At 41.8% G+C, this 17,882-nt stretch overlaps 2 protein-coding genes across 6 annotated transcripts in view; one reads left to right on the plus strand and one right to left on the minus strand.

Moving 5' to 3' along the window:
- CDC25C (cell division cycle 25C) overlaps nt 1-17,882 on the minus strand; it is a 38,599-nt gene that overhangs the window by 19,863 nt on the left and 854 nt on the right. For 2 of the 5 annotated variants that reach the window (XM_047731208.1, XM_047731207.1), the window contains exons 2-9: nt 13,050-13,313; nt 11,705-11,914; nt 10,885-10,982; nt 10,167-10,212; nt 7,387-7,420; nt 7,182-7,271; nt 5,627-5,734; nt 1,525-1,680 (exon numbers count right to left, since the gene is read on the minus strand). In XM_047731208.1, the coding sequence (XP_047587164.1) occupies nt 1,525-1,680; nt 5,627-5,734; nt 7,182-7,271; nt 7,387-7,420; nt 10,167-10,212; nt 10,885-10,982; nt 11,705-11,914; nt 13,050-13,270 (963 nt within the window). In that variant the 5' untranslated portion in view covers nt 13,271-13,313. Of the gene's footprint in view, nt 1-1,524; nt 1,681-5,626; nt 5,735-7,181; nt 7,272-7,386; nt 7,421-10,166; nt 10,213-10,884; nt 10,983-11,704; nt 11,915-12,046; nt 12,148-12,485; nt 12,719-13,049; nt 13,314-17,882 lie in introns of those variants that run through there. The other 3 variants (XM_047731211.1, XM_047731209.1, XM_047731210.1) reach the window with 3 other exon arrangements.
- Nucleotides 13,103-17,574, plus strand: LOC125100779 (oocyte-specific histone RNA stem-loop-binding protein 2-like). Its single transcript, XM_047731215.1, is given in 7 exon segments — nt 13,103-13,225; nt 14,534-14,629; nt 14,740-14,844; nt 15,905-16,019; nt 16,021-16,049; nt 16,201-16,324; nt 17,328-17,574. Coding segments are annotated over 7 exon segments (645 nt in total). The 5' UTR covers nt 13,103-13,181; the 3' UTR covers nt 17,460-17,574.

Genomic DNA, 17,882 nt, shown 5'->3' on the forward strand with positions numbered 1-17,882 from the left:
AGAGAGGAGGAAGCAGGCTCCCCACAGAGCAGAGAGCCTGATGTGGGGCTCGATCCCAGGACCCTGGGATCATGACCTGAGCTGAAGGCAGAGGCTTTAAGCCACTGAGCCACCCAGGCGCCCTCTAGGTCCTTTTTCATACCACTGTCATCCATAGCACTTTTGAGAATCTTGTCATTATCTCGGGTATTGGTTTGCTTACTTACTTACTTAGTCTATCTTTTAGACTAGAATAAACATAAATATGAGCTCCATGGAAGTTAGGAATCTTGACCATCTTAATCACAACTCTGTCCTCAGTTCTGATATAGCACCTAACTCATATCAGTCTCATAATAAATATTTACCGAATGTTGTTACAGCTTACATTTGTTTTTATTAACAATAAAGTATTATAAAATGTTTAACACTTAATCATATTCACAACAATCCTACTGAGGAAATATTTCTCATTATTATGTTCTCTGTTTTATAAATGAGAAACTGGGGCGCCTGTGTGGCTCGATTGTTAAGTGTCTGCCTTTGGCTCAGGTCATGATCCCAGGGTCCTGGGATCGAGCCCCACATCAGGCTCTCTGCTCAGCGGGAAGCCTGCTTCTCCCTCTCTTGCCTCTCCTGCTTGTATTCCCTCTCTCACTGTCTCTCTCTGTCAAACAAATAAATGAAATCTTTAAAAAGAAAAAAATGAGAAACTGAGCTTTATACTGGTTAAGTGCCTTTCTCATGCTCATAACACTAAATAAGAGAATGAGGACTAGAATCCAAGAGCTCAACTATATGACATTTGCCTATTTAATCAATAAATTTAAAAAACACACTCATACACATATTTGCTTCACAGAAATGAAGTTGATTTAAAAAAGCCAAATACCTCAGAATCTACCTTTGGCACATCCATACATGGCCAATAAGCCACAGGTTTCAGGTATGCCTCCCAGTGACACAGGGAGGATATATTGTAAAATAGCTAAAAATCATGCTAGGTATGTTCCATCAATTACTGTTCTTCTGGAGGCATCACTTATACCGAATTACTTTGAGGGTGATGTATTCAAACTACTAACTGGAACCTTCTCACCCAGCAGTAATAAGAATCACACAGTTGGGGACACCTGGAATGCTCAGTAGTTGAGCATCTGCTTCGGCTCAGATCATGATCCCAGGGTCCTGGGATTGAGCACATCAGGCATCCGGCTCAGCAGGAAGCCTGCTTCTCCATCTCCCACTCCCCATGCTTGTATTCTCTCTCTTGCTATTTCTTGTTGCCAAATAATAAATAAATAAATAAACAAATGCCTAAAAATAAATAAATAAATGAATAAAATAAAAGCCTTAAAAAAAAGAGAAAAGAATCCCACGGTTACCAATACCCTGTATTATTCAGGTAGCCCTTAGAGTAGAGAGACCATGTCTTCTTGATCTCTGTAGACCTAGTACAGTGGCTAAAACCCAGGAGATGCCCAATATTGTTTATTCAAGAATGAAGGAATAGGGAAAATACAAAGCTATCAGACAGTACCTTACCTTGGCCTCTTCTTGATCTTCCAGAGAAAACTCCATCAATTCATCGGAAGTCTCCTCTGCCTGATCTCCTAGTTCTGGATTTTTATCCAATTTTGGAAATGTAGTAATGGGACTGCCCAGATATTTCATTTCACTTTCCAAAAAGTTTCCATTGTCCTGCCAATTATATGGACAATATTAAAAACTCTTCAGGACCCCTTACATTATACCATATATAAAAATTAATTCAAAATGAATCAAAGACCCAAATGTAAAAGCTAAAACTATAAAACTCTTAGAAGAAAACAGTTGGAAAAGTTCATAACACTGGATTTGGCAATGATCTCATTAACATGACACTAGAGCATGGGCCAACAGAAGAAAAAAAATGAACAAATTGAACTTAATAAAATTAAAATTTTCTGTGCATCAAAAAATACCACGAAGAAAGTAAAAAGGCAATGTACAAAAATGGGAGAAAATATTGGCAAACCATATATCTGATAAGGGATTAATATCCAGAATATATAAAAAACTCATACAGTGCAACACACAAAAAAACCAAAGATTTTTAAAAAGGTGCAGCTGAGGAGTGCCTGGGTGGCTCAATCGGTTAACTGGCTGCTTTCAACTCAGGTCATGATCCCAGAGTCCTGAGATTGAGCCCACATGGGGCTCCCTGCTCAGTGGAGAGCCTGCTTCTCCCTCTCCCTCTGCCTGTCACTCTGCCTACTCGTGCTTTCTCTCTAATAAATAAAAATCCTAAAATAAAAAAATATACCACTGATATGGATAAACAGTATTGTGGTTCCCCCTCAAATACAGAATTATCTTATAATCCACAAATTCCATTTCTGGGTATATACCCCAGAGATCTGAAAGCAAAGATTTGAACAGATATTTGTATACCAGTATCATGGTAGCACTATTTGCAATGGAAGAAGGTAGAAACAACCCAATGTCCATCAACAAATTAATAGATAAACAGAATGTTATACCACTAATTGTCCAAAAGTCAAATTCACAGAGACAGAAAGTAGATTAGAGGTTACCAGGAGCTGGAAGGAGGAAGGAAGGAATGGGGAGTTATTTTTTAATGGGTAGCGAGTTTCTGTTCTAAATGATGAAAAAAATCTGGAAATGAATAGTGGTGATGGTTGCACAACATTGTAAATATATTTAATGCCACTGGATTATACACTTAAAAATGGTTAAAATGGTAAATTTTATGTTATGTATATTTTATCACATTAAAAAAGATACACACACACACACACACACACACACACACACACACCCCCACAGGAGACTTAATCAGTAATTTACCATGCTCTAAGTCTTCCCTTTCTCCAAGAAATCAAAAACCTGAAACATGGTCAATATAATCTACTTATGATGGGCTATGTTAAAATGACTTTTTCCTAGGATTGAGATTAGACCCTAAATCCCTGGAGTATCTTGAATCCACTGTCTATTAAAAGAAACTGAGTGCCTGGGTACCTTAAGACTCCAGTAGCTAAATGGACAAAGGGCACGGTCATTTACTAGGTAAAATGTACATGGCTAATATTCACATGAAATCACTACTAATTGTTTTTAACATAAAATAAAATATTTATCAATCTAATTAGCAGTTAAAAAATAATAAATCATTTATTCAAAGACCTATAAATTGTTAATGAATATTTATTTTCCTACAACTTTTTTGGAAAGAAATCTGACTATATATATCAAAAATCTTAAAAATATACTCTTTAGGGGTGCCTGGGTGGCTCAGTTTTTAACTATCTGCCTCGGCTCAGGTCATGATCCTGCATCAAACTCCCTACTCAGTGGGAAGCCTGCTTCTCCCTCTCCCACTCCCTTCTACTTGTGTTCCCTCTCTCACTGTCTCTCTCTCTCTCTCTGTCAAATAAATAAATAAAATATTAAAATATATTTATATATACTCTTGGGACGCCTGGGTGGCTCAGTTGGCTAAGCAGCTGCCTTTGGCTCAGGTCATGATCCCGGCGTCCTGGGATCAAGTCCCACATCGGGCTCCTTGCTTGGCAGGAAGCCTGCTTCTCCCTCTGCCTCTGCCTGCCATTCTGTCTGCCTGTGCTCACTCTCTCTCCCTCTCTCTCTGACAAATAAATAAAATCTTAAAAAAAAGAAAAAAAAATATATATATATACTCTTTAACCTCATAATTATAATTCTTGGTACTAATCCTAAAGAAAATATTTTGAAATACAGGTAAAGACTGATGTTCAAGAATTACATTATAGCATTATTTGTAAAAACAACATTTGGATACGACTGTGTCCAAAAATAGGGAATTTTGTAAATTATGGTTCATTTGTTAGAGTAAAAACATCTATTAAAAAATAATGTTGGGGGTGCCTGGGTGGCTCAGTGGTTTAAGCCACTGCCTTCGGCTCAGGTTATGATCTCAGAGTCCTGGGATCGAGTCCCGCATCGGGCTCTCTGCTCAGCAGGGAGCCTGCTTCCCTCTCACTCTCTCTGCCTGCCTCTCTACCTACTTGTGCTCTCTCTCAAATAAATAAATAAAATCTTAAAAAAATTTAAAAAAAATGTTTACTAGGAGTTTCAATATTAAGTTTAAAAAAGTGGGATATAGGGGCGCTTGGGTGGCTCAGTGGATTAAGCCGCTGCCTTCGGCTCGGGTCATGATCTCAGAGTCCTGGGATTGAGTCCCACATCGGGCTCTCTGCTCAGCGGGGAGCCTGCTTCCCTCTCTCTCTCTGCCTGCCTCTCTGTCTACTTGTGATCTCTGTTTGTCAAATAAATAAATAAAAAAATCTAAAAAAAAAAAAGGTGGGATATAAAATTATATATATGGGGGTGCCTGGGTGGCTCAGTGGGTTAAGCCTCTGCCTTCGACTCAGGTCATGATCCCAGGGTCCTGGGATCAAGCCCCACATCGGGCTCTCTGCTCAGCGGGAGCCTGCTTCCTCCTCTCTCTCTCTCTGCCTGCCTCTCTGCCTACTTGTGATCTCTGTCAAATAAATAAATAAAATATTAAAATTATATATATGTAATATGACTTCAACTTTGTAAAACTATACATAGTTAAAAGACTGTAAAGAAATAAGGTAAAATGTTAATAACAGATTTCCCTTTATGAGACAGCTATTTTCTCTTTTATATTCTTGTATTTTAAAACCATTTTCACGGGGCGCCTGGATGGCTCAGTGGGTTAAGCCTCTGCCTTCGGCTCAGGTCATAATCTTAGGGTCCTGGGATCGAGCGCCGCATCGGGCTCTCTGTTCAGCAGGGAGCCTGCTTCCCACCCCTCTCTCTCTCGCTTCCTGCCTCTCTGCCTACTTGTGATCTCTGTCTGTCAAATTAATAAATAAAAAAACAAAACAACAACAACAAAAAAAAGATTTTATTTTAGGGGCACCTGGGTGGCTCAGAGGGTAAGCCTCTGCCTTCAGCTCAGGTCATGATCTCAGGGTCCTGGGATCGAGCCCCGCATCGGGCTCTCTGCTCAGCAGTGAGCCTGCTTCCCCCTCTCTCTGCCTGCCTCTCTGCCTACTTGTGATCTCTCTCTCTCTCTGTCAAATAAATAAATAAATAATAATTTTTTAAAAAACCATTTTCACAATGGGCCCATTGTACTTTTAAAAATTAGGGTAGGGGGAAAAAATTAGGGTAGGGGAAGACAAATAAAGAATAAAACAGAGGGCGCCTGGGTGGCTCAGTGGGTTAAGCCGCTGCCTTCGGCTCAGGTCATGATCTCAGGGTCCTGGGATCGAGTCCTGCATCGGGCTCTCTGCTCAGCAGGGAGCCTGCTTCCTCTTCTCTCTCTGCTTGCCTCTCTGTCTACTTGTGATCTCTCTCTCTCTGTCAAATAAATAAATAAATAATCTTTAAAAAAAAAAAAAAAGAATAAAACAGAAAAATTTTAAATGCCCAAGAAATTTTTTCCCTCCTTAAATTGAAGCAAATAAAAAGATCAGGGGATGAGTCTCCTCCTTTTCCTGGAGCTGCTTCTCCAACCCCTTTTCTCACCCAAGCCAGCTTAAAAAAATTCAAAGTGTTGTAAATGCAGATCTGCCACCCTATATTCCACAACGCCTCAGCAGACCCTTGATGAGGATGTTCAGTGACTCACCAGTAGAGAAAGGGGAGAAAGGGGAGACATGTAAGGCCCCCCTTGTCTAGTTTGAAACTTCAGGCTCCTGAGTGCCCACCACTCTGAGGACTTCAAAGTGTTGTTCTCCTGCATAAGAAAAACTACATGGGTTGGAGGAAGACAAGTGTCAGCAAGCCCTGCCAAACACATTTCATCAGATGAAGCCATGAATAACCCTCACAAAACACATTAAGTGTAATCAAGGTTGATCCTATATCTTGATGATACAAATTATGGTTTGAATTTGACATATGATATGTAGCTTTGCTTTGGAGGATACTAACTTTATAATCACAAGCCAAAGGATAGGAGGAAGAGGGGAGTCCAACTGGGGAGGGGATGGTGAGATTTTTAAAAAGTGATCAGGAGAGTATCAAATCAAGAAAAAGCTGATTAGAAAAGCAAAAAACATGGATATAACTTAGTCAATGTGAGAAAAGAACAGCAGCTATCTTTTATAAATACTGACCTGAGGGAAAGGATAGGAGGCAGGAAATAGAAAAACATGGCTAGAAAAGAGAATTAGTTGAAGGGATTATTTAGACAATTATCTTAGTGATTAGGTGGCTCTGTGGAGCCCACTTCAATTTAGAACTGATGGAGGGGGACAGCTGGGTGACTCAGTCCATAAGCATCTGACTCTTGGTTTCAGCTCAGGTCAGGATCTCAAAGTCATGAGATCAAGCCCTGCCTCATGCTCTCCATTCAGCAAGGAGTCTGCTTGGGGATTCTCTCCCTTTCCCTCTGCCTCCCACCCCCCCCCCCCACCCGCCACCCCCGCTCTCATTCTCCTTCTCTCTCTAAAATAAACACTTAAAAACCAAACCAAGCCAAACCAAAAGAACTGATGGAGGGCCTGAGGCTCCAAAAAAGGCCCATGGCTTTCTCAGAATCCAGACTAAAGAAGATGGACTAACGGAGAAATAAGAAATAAAGTAGACGCATATATGAAGCCATGCAAAGAGTATGTTAACAACTTATATACATTACCTTTATCCATTAAAAAAAAAGTTCTAAATTCCCAAACTACAGTAACAGATTTTTTTTGTCCTTAAATTAATCAGCTGAACATGGGTAAAAATGACGACTTGCTGTGGAAGACTCAGAGCTATATTTCTATTCTATGGTCAAACCTTAAAGAGAAAAAACAAACCATAACGAGTTTTTTGCCTGGGGCATCTGGGTGGCTCAGTTGGTTAACCCTCTGCCTTTGGCTCAGGTCATTATCTCAAGAGTACTGGGATGGACCCCCACAAGGGCAATGGGCTCTGTGCTCAGCAGGGAGTCTGCTCTCCCTCCCCCCTCTGCCCTTCCCCCCTGCTCATTCCCTCTCTCTCTCTCTCATGGTCTCTCTCAAATAAATAAATAAAAATTTAAAAGAAAAAAATATTAAAAAAAAGAATTTTTTGCTTGTAGTGATGCAGTTTGCTGGTCTGCACAATGAGGCATAAGGGTTCTAAGTCTCATAATAATACTGATGAGTCGCTCTCCTCACAGGAAGAAAATTGCTACTGTATCCAGGTTTACCACTCACATTTTCTTTATTTGTGGATGAGCTACATATTGCATCTTTCTTCCTGTTGCCATGGTCCAAAGAACTTGGAGTGCTACAATGCAGCTGTGCCTACAAGAGAATGTTTTCTGAGAAAATCCAGCATCCTTGGGCCACAGGTGAGCTGGAAAGTCTCTGTCTCCCACCTGAGAAACAAACCCAAACCCAAGAAAGAGACGCTACTCACTGGGCTGCATTTTGTAAGGTGCTGCTGATGATTCCTGCAGACCAAAAAAAACCTGACAGTCAGTTAACCCCAAATACTGTTTTGTTATTTGTCAGTGGCTTGGGGCATTCCAACTTTTCCTTTCTTCCATGGCAGAAGCCCTATACCTAGTTGATGTGTCACTTTCAGTAATAATATGTAGGATGCTGTCTGGCAAATATGAAGATGTTGAGTGACATCCTGGGGATAAGGCCCTCATTTCATGTGCATAACCATATATATATACATCAAAGATGATGAGTTTTTCTTACATCTTACATACACACAATTGACTAATTCTCCAGCTTTGGCTATTTGGAGCTAATATTTATTTTTTAAGAATTACTATCCTTCCTGCCAGGATTTTATCTAGTCTACATGGTTTAGGACATTTTAGGCAAATCAAAGAAACTACAAGAAATCTAAAGTGAAATTTTCACATGTATTATTAAAAATAATCATGGAGGGGCACCTGACGGGCTTAGTCACTGGAGCATTGACTCTTGATCTCAGGATTGTGAGTTTAAGCCCCATATTGGGGGTAGAGATTACTTAAAAATAAAATCTTAGGGGCACCTGGGTGGCTTAGTGGGTTAGAGCCTCTGCCTTTGGCTCAGGTCATGATCCCAGGGTCTTGGGATCGAGCCCCACATCGGGCTTTCTGCTCCGTGGGGAGCCTGCTTCCTCCTCTCTCTCTCTCTCTCTCTCTGCCTGCCTCTCCGCCTAGTTGTGATCTCTGTCTCTCAAATAAATAAATAAAATTAACAAAAAAAATCTTAGGGTGTCTAGGTGGCTCAGTTGGTTAAGCAACTGCCTTCAGCTCAGGTCATGATCCCAGAGTCCAGGGATCAAGTCCCACATTGGGCTCCCTGCTCCACGGGGAGTCTGTTTCTTCCACCAACCTTCTCCCCTCTCATGTTTTCTCTCTCTCTCTCTCTCTCTCTCTCTCTCAAATGGATAAATAAAATCTTTAAAATAAAATAAAATCTTTTTTAAGGTATTTTATTTATTTATTTATTTGACAGAGAGAGAGATCACAAGTAGGCAGAGAGGCAGGCAGAGAAAGAGGGGGAAGCAGGCTCCCTGCTGAGCAGAGAGTTCGATGTGGGGCTCTATCTCAGGACCCTGAGATCATGACCTGAGCCAAAGGCAGAGGCTTACCCTCTGAGCCACCCAGGTGCCCCTAAAATAAAATCTTTTTTTTTTGTTTGTTTTTTTGTTTTTTTATTTATTAATTTGACAGACAGAGATCACAAGTAGGCAGAGAGGCAGGAAGCGAGAGAGAGAGGGGTGGGAAGCAGGCTCCCTGCTGAGCAGAGAGCCTGATTCGGGGCTCCATCCCAGGACCCTGGGATTATGACCTGAGCCGAAGGCAGAGGCTTAACCCACTGAGCCACCCAGGTGCCCCTAAAATAAAATCTTTTAAAAAACAAATAATTCAATAAAAATTTCAAAAGTCATAGAATGCTTTCACTAGTGCACCACAGTGGCACCTAATTCACCTAAATATCAAAGAACAAAGTTCTAAGAAGATTAAAACAGTCAAATGGAAACCTAAGAAGTTAAGAAGTTGAATTAAAATTACTTTTCAGGGGCGCCTGGGTGGCTCAGTGGGTTAAGCCGCTGCCTTCGGCTCAGGTCATGATCCCAGGTCCTGGGTTCGAGCCCCACATCGGGCTTTCTGCTCAGCAGGGAGCCTGCTTCCTCCTCTCTCTCTGCCTGCCTCTCTGCCTACTTGTGATTTCTCTCTGTCAAATAAATAAACAAAATCTTTAAAAAAAAAAAAATTACTTTTCAGGGCACCTGCGTGGCTCAGTTGGTTGAGCGACTACCTTTGGCTCAGGTCTTGATCCCGGACTTCCAGGATCTCATCCCGCATCTGGCTCCCAGCATCTTGGGGAGTCCACTTCTCTCTCTGACCTTCTCCTCTCTCATGCTCTCTCTCATTCATTCTCTCTCAAATAGATAAATAAAATCTTTTAAAAAAATAAATAAATAGGGGTGCCTGGGTGGCTCAGTGGGTTGAAGCCTCTGCCTTCGGCTCGGGTCATGATCTTGGGGTCCTGGAATCGAGCCCCGCATCCGGCTCTCTGCTCAGCGGAGAGCCTGCTTCCCCCTCTCTCTCTCTGCCTGCTTCTCTGCCTACTTGTGATCCCTCTTTCTGTCAAATAAATAAATAAAATCTTTAAAAAATAAATAATAAATAAAAATAAATAAATTAAAATTACTTTTCATTCCTTGAGGATTTCCCCAGTTGAACATGTTAGATCTCCAACAAAGAATCCCCATGAATAATAACAATAAACATTATAAAATGTTTGGTATGTGCTAAATTTCATCCTTACAGGACCAGTTATGGGAAGTATCAGTATTATTTCCACTGTTATTTATTACAAATGAAGAAACTGAGGTCCAGGGAAGTTCAGAAACTTTTCAGAGTCACAGCTGGTGAAACAGTAAACCACTGGAATCTAGATGCTCTAACATAGCCCTACTCACATGCAGGTAACAGCTGATGCCTAAACGTAATATATCATTTTCTTTAATTTTTTAAATATAACACAAACTGTTTGTAATGGTTAAAATGAACTATTTAGATCTGGGAAACTTAAAAAAAACTTTCAAAGGAAGGATCTGGGCTTTCAAGCCCACTTACACCCAAAGCAAAATGTTCTATATTTTATAGAGTCTGCATAGGATAAAATCTCTGTGCCACTGCTGAAAAGGTTTTAGCATGGGGTTCATTTAGCAAAAGAACTTACATCCCAGTTAAATGTATTTCCTGAGGTCCTTTAGAATCCAAGTGACCTGTAATCAGATGTGAAGAGTTATTCTTGTCCATGCATTCTGTCTTTCCTTCTGGTTTTCTTCATTTCTTAATTTCAAAAGCTGATGTTTTTAAAACAAAGGCTCTTGATAAGTACTAAGTATACGGTACAAGTTTCAAGTTCATGAAAACTTAAGAATTTATGTGTGTCACAAAGAAAAAAACGCTGCGAAAACAGGCCCTACCCTAAACAACAGATTTTTTTCCTCATGAGTAGAAAATGATGCTTATCACTCAGGAAATCTGAAAGTAGAACAAATACTAAAATGGTTGACTAGTTACTCCTTTTGGACTCAGACTCTACAAAAACAAAAGAATTAGTTAACAAATATTTATGTTTGTTTCTTTGCCTTTCCTGAGATTAGAGTAGAGCATAAGACGTCTCGTTTTAATTAATACTTTCATTCCTACCATCAGTTAGTCAACAAAATATTCCTTTCTGTCTAAAATTTTCAAATGCGAAGTGACTCTTATTAATGATATTACATTTCTCTTCTTGGCTTATCATTCTCAAAAATCCACTAAGTACTCATAGAATTCTAACTTCAAGGATCTCTACCTACTTTTACCACCTTCTATCTCTATCCAACTACACTGTCCTCTCCATTAAAAGCTGTTCTTTCCCTTGAGGTCTTTACCTCCTTTCTCCTTACCAGTTTCATCAAGGTCTGCAGAAGTGGTAAGATGATTGGCAGACATCTCTCCACCACCACTAAGATTCGAAAGATCAAGGCAACATTTCGGGGTACCTCTATTGAGACACAATAGTACATCAAGATTCCTATTTGGCTGTAGTATCCTTAAAAGGCAAAGATCACATTATCCTCTTCATCTGAATCACCCCTCAATAGTCATTCACACCATCTGAACAGTGTCCAAATAAATCTAGCTGCTTTTTTGGCAATACTTCAGAGTAGGCTGAGAAAAATCTCCCACTTTTCTCTACCCTAATAATTTGCATGTCATTTCCTCCTCACCAACAGAGTGAGACAAGTAATTTTTTTAAATTCGAGAACCAAAGATTGTTGGCTGAAGTCAATCTTGACCCCACAAATTCTCCCCTAAGCACTGTGAACAAACAGATTTGATTTCTCCTTGAAGTCTCTAGTATTTCTCAGCTCTATAACTCTCCAACTTTGTTTGCTAGCTGAGGCATCAGAGCATGGCATGACCAGGATTTAAAGAATAACACTAATATTAATACTAATAAAACAACCAACTCATTTAATGCAATAGAGTTTTCAAAGACTTGTGCCAGACATCACATCATTTGATTCTCACAAGATCGTGGTAAGATAGGAAGAGATTATTATTTCTATGTCATAAAAAAGAAACCTGAGACTCAAGGGTAACACGGTTAGTGAAAGGCAGGGTTTAAAACTTCACCTCTGATCTTTGAGTCAGGGTAATTTTTTAAAAACCCAAAGGCTACTCAGGAAAGCAAAGGAGATAAAGTGTGAAAAGTGAATTTACCCAGACAAAACGCTTAGGTTTGCAGAATCACCAAAGAGTTTGTTCACCGGAGTTCTAGGGAGATCTGGACAGGTGGTAAAGGAAGTGTCTCTCTCCAGGAGCAGGTTTAATATCTTCCTCCGACTGGATCTAAAACTGGGTCCGGAGCTGGGGCATTCCTCCTCTCCTGCTGATGAAATGAATTCTGCAGACATGGCCTCTGAAACCTGACTAAGGGGAAAAAAATAAATAAGTAAGTAAAGCCTAGCTAAGGGGCGAACCTCATCTACATAGGTACCCCACAGACTGTCCAGTGTTCACATCCTCCTCCACTCTTCCCAGCAGCGGCCCAGCGGCTCTTAGTGGATTCCAATCCCAACCGATGAATCACACACAGGTCCGCCTGAAGGTGAAATCACAAGTGCTCCAAGCGGCTTGACCGTTTCCTCCGAGCCTAGACTTAACTAGAGGCAAACGTAGGACTTTTTTTTTTTTTTTCCTTCAAGTCAGGTTGGCAACCTAAACTGGGACTCGAACTCATCACCCCAAAATCAACAGTCCCACGTTCCATTGACTGAGCCAGCCAGACCCTCCAAACCCAAGACTTTAAAAAAGGAATGAAAAGAGGGCTTTTATTTGTTCGGGGGCTACACAGCTCATGGCTCATGGCAAGGAAGGAATTCAGGTCTCTTAATTCGCGACAATGACTATTAGGTCCCGTGAAGTTCTGTTTGTGAGACCCCGACCGGACCTGAGGGGACGCTAGGGTCTCTGATTCTGGTGGAGAAGTCTCTGCGCTTACCTCAGGAGAAACGGAAGTGGGAAGTCACTCACAAGCGAAGCCTTGAGTAGAATGAAAAGAAATCTGAGGAAAGAAGTCAATTAACCAGACTACAATTCTGCTTCAAGACAGGATAGGCTCGAGTCCAGGTTTGCGTTTCTCTCGCGAGAGGATCAAAGTTACAGGCTCGGTGCAAAAATATCAACAGTCACAGGTCCCGGCTGTTCAAACCTTCCGCCTTCCCCATAAACCTATCCCATTTACCTCAAAACTGCGCCAGCCAATCTGCGCGCGCCCGTCAGACCCCCCCCCACCCCCCCCGCCATGGCCAATCGTTTGGCTCTACATCACCAGGCGTGAGCTTGCTTTGGAAGGAACACAATATGCCCCGCCCCGCCGTCAGAGAAAGATGCCCATTGGTCCATCAGCGTACGCCGAGCCCCGAGTTAAGCCCCGCCTTGCTGAGTATCTGGCACACCATTGGCTCTCTCTCTGGCCAATCGCCACAGCCTTCCCGAGCTCTCCATTCCCTTAGTCCCTCCAACCCCGGGAGATTTAAACTGCCCTTCGTGAGCAATTACCTACCACTCTTTAGGATAATATCTGGGGAGATTTGTTTGGATGCAGGGTGTTTTAAACGTTTCTCTTTCCTTTCTTCTTTCTTGTGTGGTTACGTGGGTCTTTTCCTCTTCGTTTTGCTTGACTTCCCTTGGAGATATGGAGCCTTTTCCACTGGGATGGCAGATGTTGAGACGAGACAGGTGTGTGTGCTTAAGCTGAGCAGCACTGGCCGCTTCCGACAGCATTCCTTGTTCCGTGTTCCTTTTATAGCGCGGCGTCTTCTAGATGCTAGGTTGTGTAGGATAAAGGAAATTTCTTTTGAGGGTTGTTTATGGAAATGTGGACACTGATGAGGTGGTGTTAAAAAAGTTCTCCCCCCCCCCCCAAGTTTATTTGTCTTTGTAATCTCTACACCCAATGTGGGGCTCAAACTCAGGATCCCAAGATCAACAACCCCATGGTCTTCTGACTCAGCCAGACAGGTGCCCCAAGAATTTATTCTTGTATTTTTTCAAGAAGTAATTCTTTTTTTTTTTTTTTTTTTTGACGGACAGAGATCACAAGTAAGCAGAGAAGCAGGCAGAGAGAGAGGAAGGGAAGCAGACTCCCCAGCGAGCAGAGATCCCCGTCGCGGGGCTCCATCAGGACCCCAGGACCACGACCTGAGCCAAAGGCAGAGGCTTTAACCGACTGAGCCACCCAGGCGCCCCTCAAGAATTAATTCTTTTTTTAAAAAAGATTTTATTTATTTATTTGACAGAGATCACAAAGTAGGCAGAGAGGCAGCCAGAGAGAGAGAGAGAGAGGAGGAAGCAGGCTTCCTGCTTAGCAGAGAGCTCCATATGGGGCTCGATCCCAGGACCCTGAGATCATGACCCGAGTGGAAGGCAGAGGCTTTAACCCACTGAGCCACCCAGGTGCCCCAAGAATTAATTCTTAAAGTTGAAGATTTGAATAATCCTGTGGGAGTACTGGTGGGCATAGATAAAACAAGATTTGCCATGAGTATTAGCTGATGGGTAACTAGGGATCACTACTCTCAACGTTTAACATACATACTCATCATCTGGAGATTTTAAAATGCAGGTTCTGATTCAGTAGGTTTGAGTTGGGCCCAAAATTCTGCACTTGTAACAATCTTGCAGCTGATGCTGATGCGGCGGTCCTGTGACCCTACTTTGAGTAGCAAAACATTATGCTGTGCTCTTCTATTTTTGAATTTTTCCATAACAAAAAAAAAAAGTTCAAAATAACCTGGAAGCTCTTTAAAATGCAAGCCTCCAAAATGATGATTCAATAAGTTGAGGGTGGGATCTAGGAATTATCAAAGCTCCCAGGGGCTACTCGTGCTGTTGGCTTGCAGACCGGTCTGAGAAACAAATCAGAAATACAAACTTTATCTTTGAGAAACAGTTAAGTCAGATATACAACCTTTATCTAGTGTCCGCATCTTGGTGGTGGTACAGTGTAGTCAGCCAGATTTTATCCTAATACTCTTTCATCTGCAGAATCTGCTTCCCCAGAAAGGAAGTGTGTGAAGAGTCTTTGTTCTCTGGGATTGAGATGGTGAGTGTGGGAGTCAGCACAGAGCCCTGCCATGCCAGGTGAGTTTGAAAACCAGACTGGGGGTTAAGGAGTATGTGGGGGATGAGTTGGTTTCTGCTTTGATAACCATAATCACACTTCATGGGGCCACTGTATACTTCCCCCACAGGTGGGAGGTAGAGACAGATGAAACTGTTCTACAGCGGCGGCAAAAACAGATAGATTATGGCAAGTGCACACCTGGTTACCAGTGTTTCCTGCAGCAGGTCCCCAAGTGAGTGCAATTGTGGGTGGTCACAACAACAGTGTCATCCAAGTGGCTTTGGTTCAATGTAGGGTGATGGAAAGATACTAGAATCTGAGTGTTCTCACAAAGTTACATCATTACTACAACTAATTTTCTTGCACTGTAGCCCCAAAAATAAGTTTTCAAGATTTTTTTTCAAATAGAACAAATCATACTTGGCCAATGAGAATTTTTAAAGTTCTATTTAGTTTGCTATGAAGTTTTCTCTTTTTTTTTTTTAAAGATTTTATTTATTTATTTGACAGACCGAGATCACAAGTAGGCAGAGAGGCAGGGAGAGAGAGAGAGAGGAGGAAGCAGGCTCCCTGCAGAGCAGAGAGCCCAATGTGGGGCTCGATCCCAGGACCCTGGGATCATGACCTGAGCCGAAGGCAGAGGCTTAACCCACTGAGCCACCCAGGCGCCCCAAGTTTTTTCTTTCTAACCATTTTTACCTCATACCTCCAGCTGACTTCACTAATTACAACATACTTGCCTAATTACATGTAAGTTTCCATGCATACATGCATACTAAGTGTATAAAAAGGTAGCATGTATTTTAAAGAGATGTCAGAGGGGCACCTGGGTGGCTCAGTGGCTTAAGCCTCTGCCTTCAGCTCAGGTCATGATCTCAGGGAACTGGGATCGAGTCCCGCATTGGGCTTTCTGCTCCGCAGGGAGCCTGCTTCCTCCTCTCTGTCTCTCTGCCTGCCCCTCTGTCTACTTATGATCTCTCTCTGTCAAATAAATAAATAAATAAATCTTTAAAAAAATAATAATAAATAAAGAGATGTCAGATATTGTCTTTATATCTACCTTGACTTCTGAGAGAGTTGAAATATCTAAATTATCTTTCCCAGAAGAATATTAGGAATTTAGGAAGTTAGGTGCTTAATCCCATCTGAAGATTTGTTTTTTCTGATTGAATTGAGGGCATTGGTCCTACCTCGCTCTCAGGAAATCCCCGAGTCTCCAAATTCACTGTGATAAACAATGAGCTGTGCTCCTTTATCTTGACCTGAGTCTGACACATATTTGTCATTGCCAGGGCCAAGCGACAGCCAGGACTTCACCCTCAAACACCAAACAAGAAGAGGAGATACAGCCGTCGCTCCTGGGATGCCCAGATCAGGCAGTGGAGAAGAGCCCTACATTCCTGGGACCCCCCCCAGCCAGCCTCTGCAGGGCAGGGTGTCTGAGGGGTGTGTGCATTATTCTTGGTTTGTTGTTTGAGTGGTGGACTGAGCCCAACCTCTCCTCAATTTGCAGAGGTTTAGCTTTTACAGGCTGAAAAGGGAGAGTCTGAATGAAGTGTATGTTCCTCTGACTCTGCTACCTTCCTAGGCAGGGAATGGAGGAACTCTTAGAGCCAATGGGTTCCACCCCTTTGGATGACCTCCTGAATGACTGGTTCCAGGCCCTGGAACCCTCACCAAATCCAGATGGAGGCCAAAAGGGAGCCCAGATAGTATCCTCTTCTAAAACCCATTGGAGCAGGTTTAGAAATGGAGTCTGGCCCATGAGGTAACCATTAGATGGTGTTCATGGTAGTATTCGAAGAAAAATGGGGCAGCAGGAAAAAATAGGACATAAATAAAAAATTTGAGAACTAAAGGTGACATAAGGAGATTTAACTGTAGTTGGTAATGGTGGGAAAGTTGGGTTGCATTGAAGGTTATTTTATACTTGATGAAAGGTGTATCTTCCTTGGAAATGAGAACTTGAAAGGTGACATGAAGGGTTTGGGGTGTTTATTTTTCTTTTAAGTGTCTCAATTTATTTCTGTGTTTCAGAATAAGCCAGTACTAACTTTACTTCTTATTCTCAATTATTGAACTTTTTAAAAAAATATTTTATGTTTTTATTGAACTTAAAAAAAAAGATTTTTTAAATTTATTTGACAGAGAGATAGAGAGTACAAGTAGGCAGAGTGGCAGGCAGAGGGAGAGGGAGAAGAAGGCTCTCCACAGAGAAGGGAGTCCAATGCAGGGCTCAATCCGAGGACCCTGGGATCATGAGGACCTGAGCTGAAGGCAGCTGCCAACTGACTGAGCCACCCAGGCATCCCAATCAATGAACTTTATTAAGTATGGTTAATAATAAAAATGAGTATCACCAAGTGGTGAAAATCAAGGGCTTTAGAGCCTCAAGGAGTGCATTGTGATATTACCTTGGCCCACCACATGGGCAATCACTTAATCTCTCCAACCATTTCATCTGTCAAATAGGGAGATTTGTCTCATTTGATGATTCTAAGCAAAAAATGAGAATACATATTTAAAGTAAGTAGTATAGTGCCTGGCACATAGTGCTCCACAACAGCAATTATTGGAAACCATGTCTCCTATACTTCATGGCCTCTTTTGCCAAGGGATTTGAAATGTGCAAATAAAGAAAATGTGCAGTGCATCTTCCCTCCACCCCCATTTTCTTGATAAATAGCTCACTTTTCCTCTACTCTTCTTTTTCAGTTTGCAGATTTGGTGGCTCCTGCCTACTCCCTTCCCTGGCTCTGTGAGGAAGAGCCCCACCACTGGTTCTACTTTCTAGCTCATCACAGTTATATATCTGTCCCAGATTTGAGTGGGACACAAAATATTTAGAGAAAACAGATGTCTTTCAAGGTACATGTTACTAAGTGTAATAGTGAAGATTACTTGCATTATTGCTACTTCCCAATTAAAAAATAATCTTAAACTGCCCTACAAAGAAATCACAACACGAAGGCATTGTTCAAAACTTCTTTTCCCGGGTGCCTGGGTGGCTCAGTGGGTTAAAGCCTCTGCCTTCGGCTCAGGTCATGATCCCAGGGTATTGGGATCGAGCCCCGCGTCAGCAGGGAGCCTGCTTCTCCCTCTCTCTCTGCCTGCCTCTCTGCCTACTTGTGATCTCTGTCTGTCAAATAAATAAATAAAATCTTAAAAAAAAAAACACTTATTTTCCCATTTTTGCCTGCTTTTCTAAACCTTCTTTGATAGCTGAGACTCAAATTTACATAAGAGCCAGTAACCATTTAGCTGTTCCCC

This window comes from Lutra lutra, chromosome 5 (genome assembly GCF_902655055.1).
Source record: "Lutra lutra chromosome 5, mLutLut1.2, whole genome shotgun sequence".
In the NCBI taxonomy this organism is placed as follows: Eukaryota; Metazoa; Chordata; class Mammalia; order Carnivora; family Mustelidae; genus Lutra; species Lutra lutra.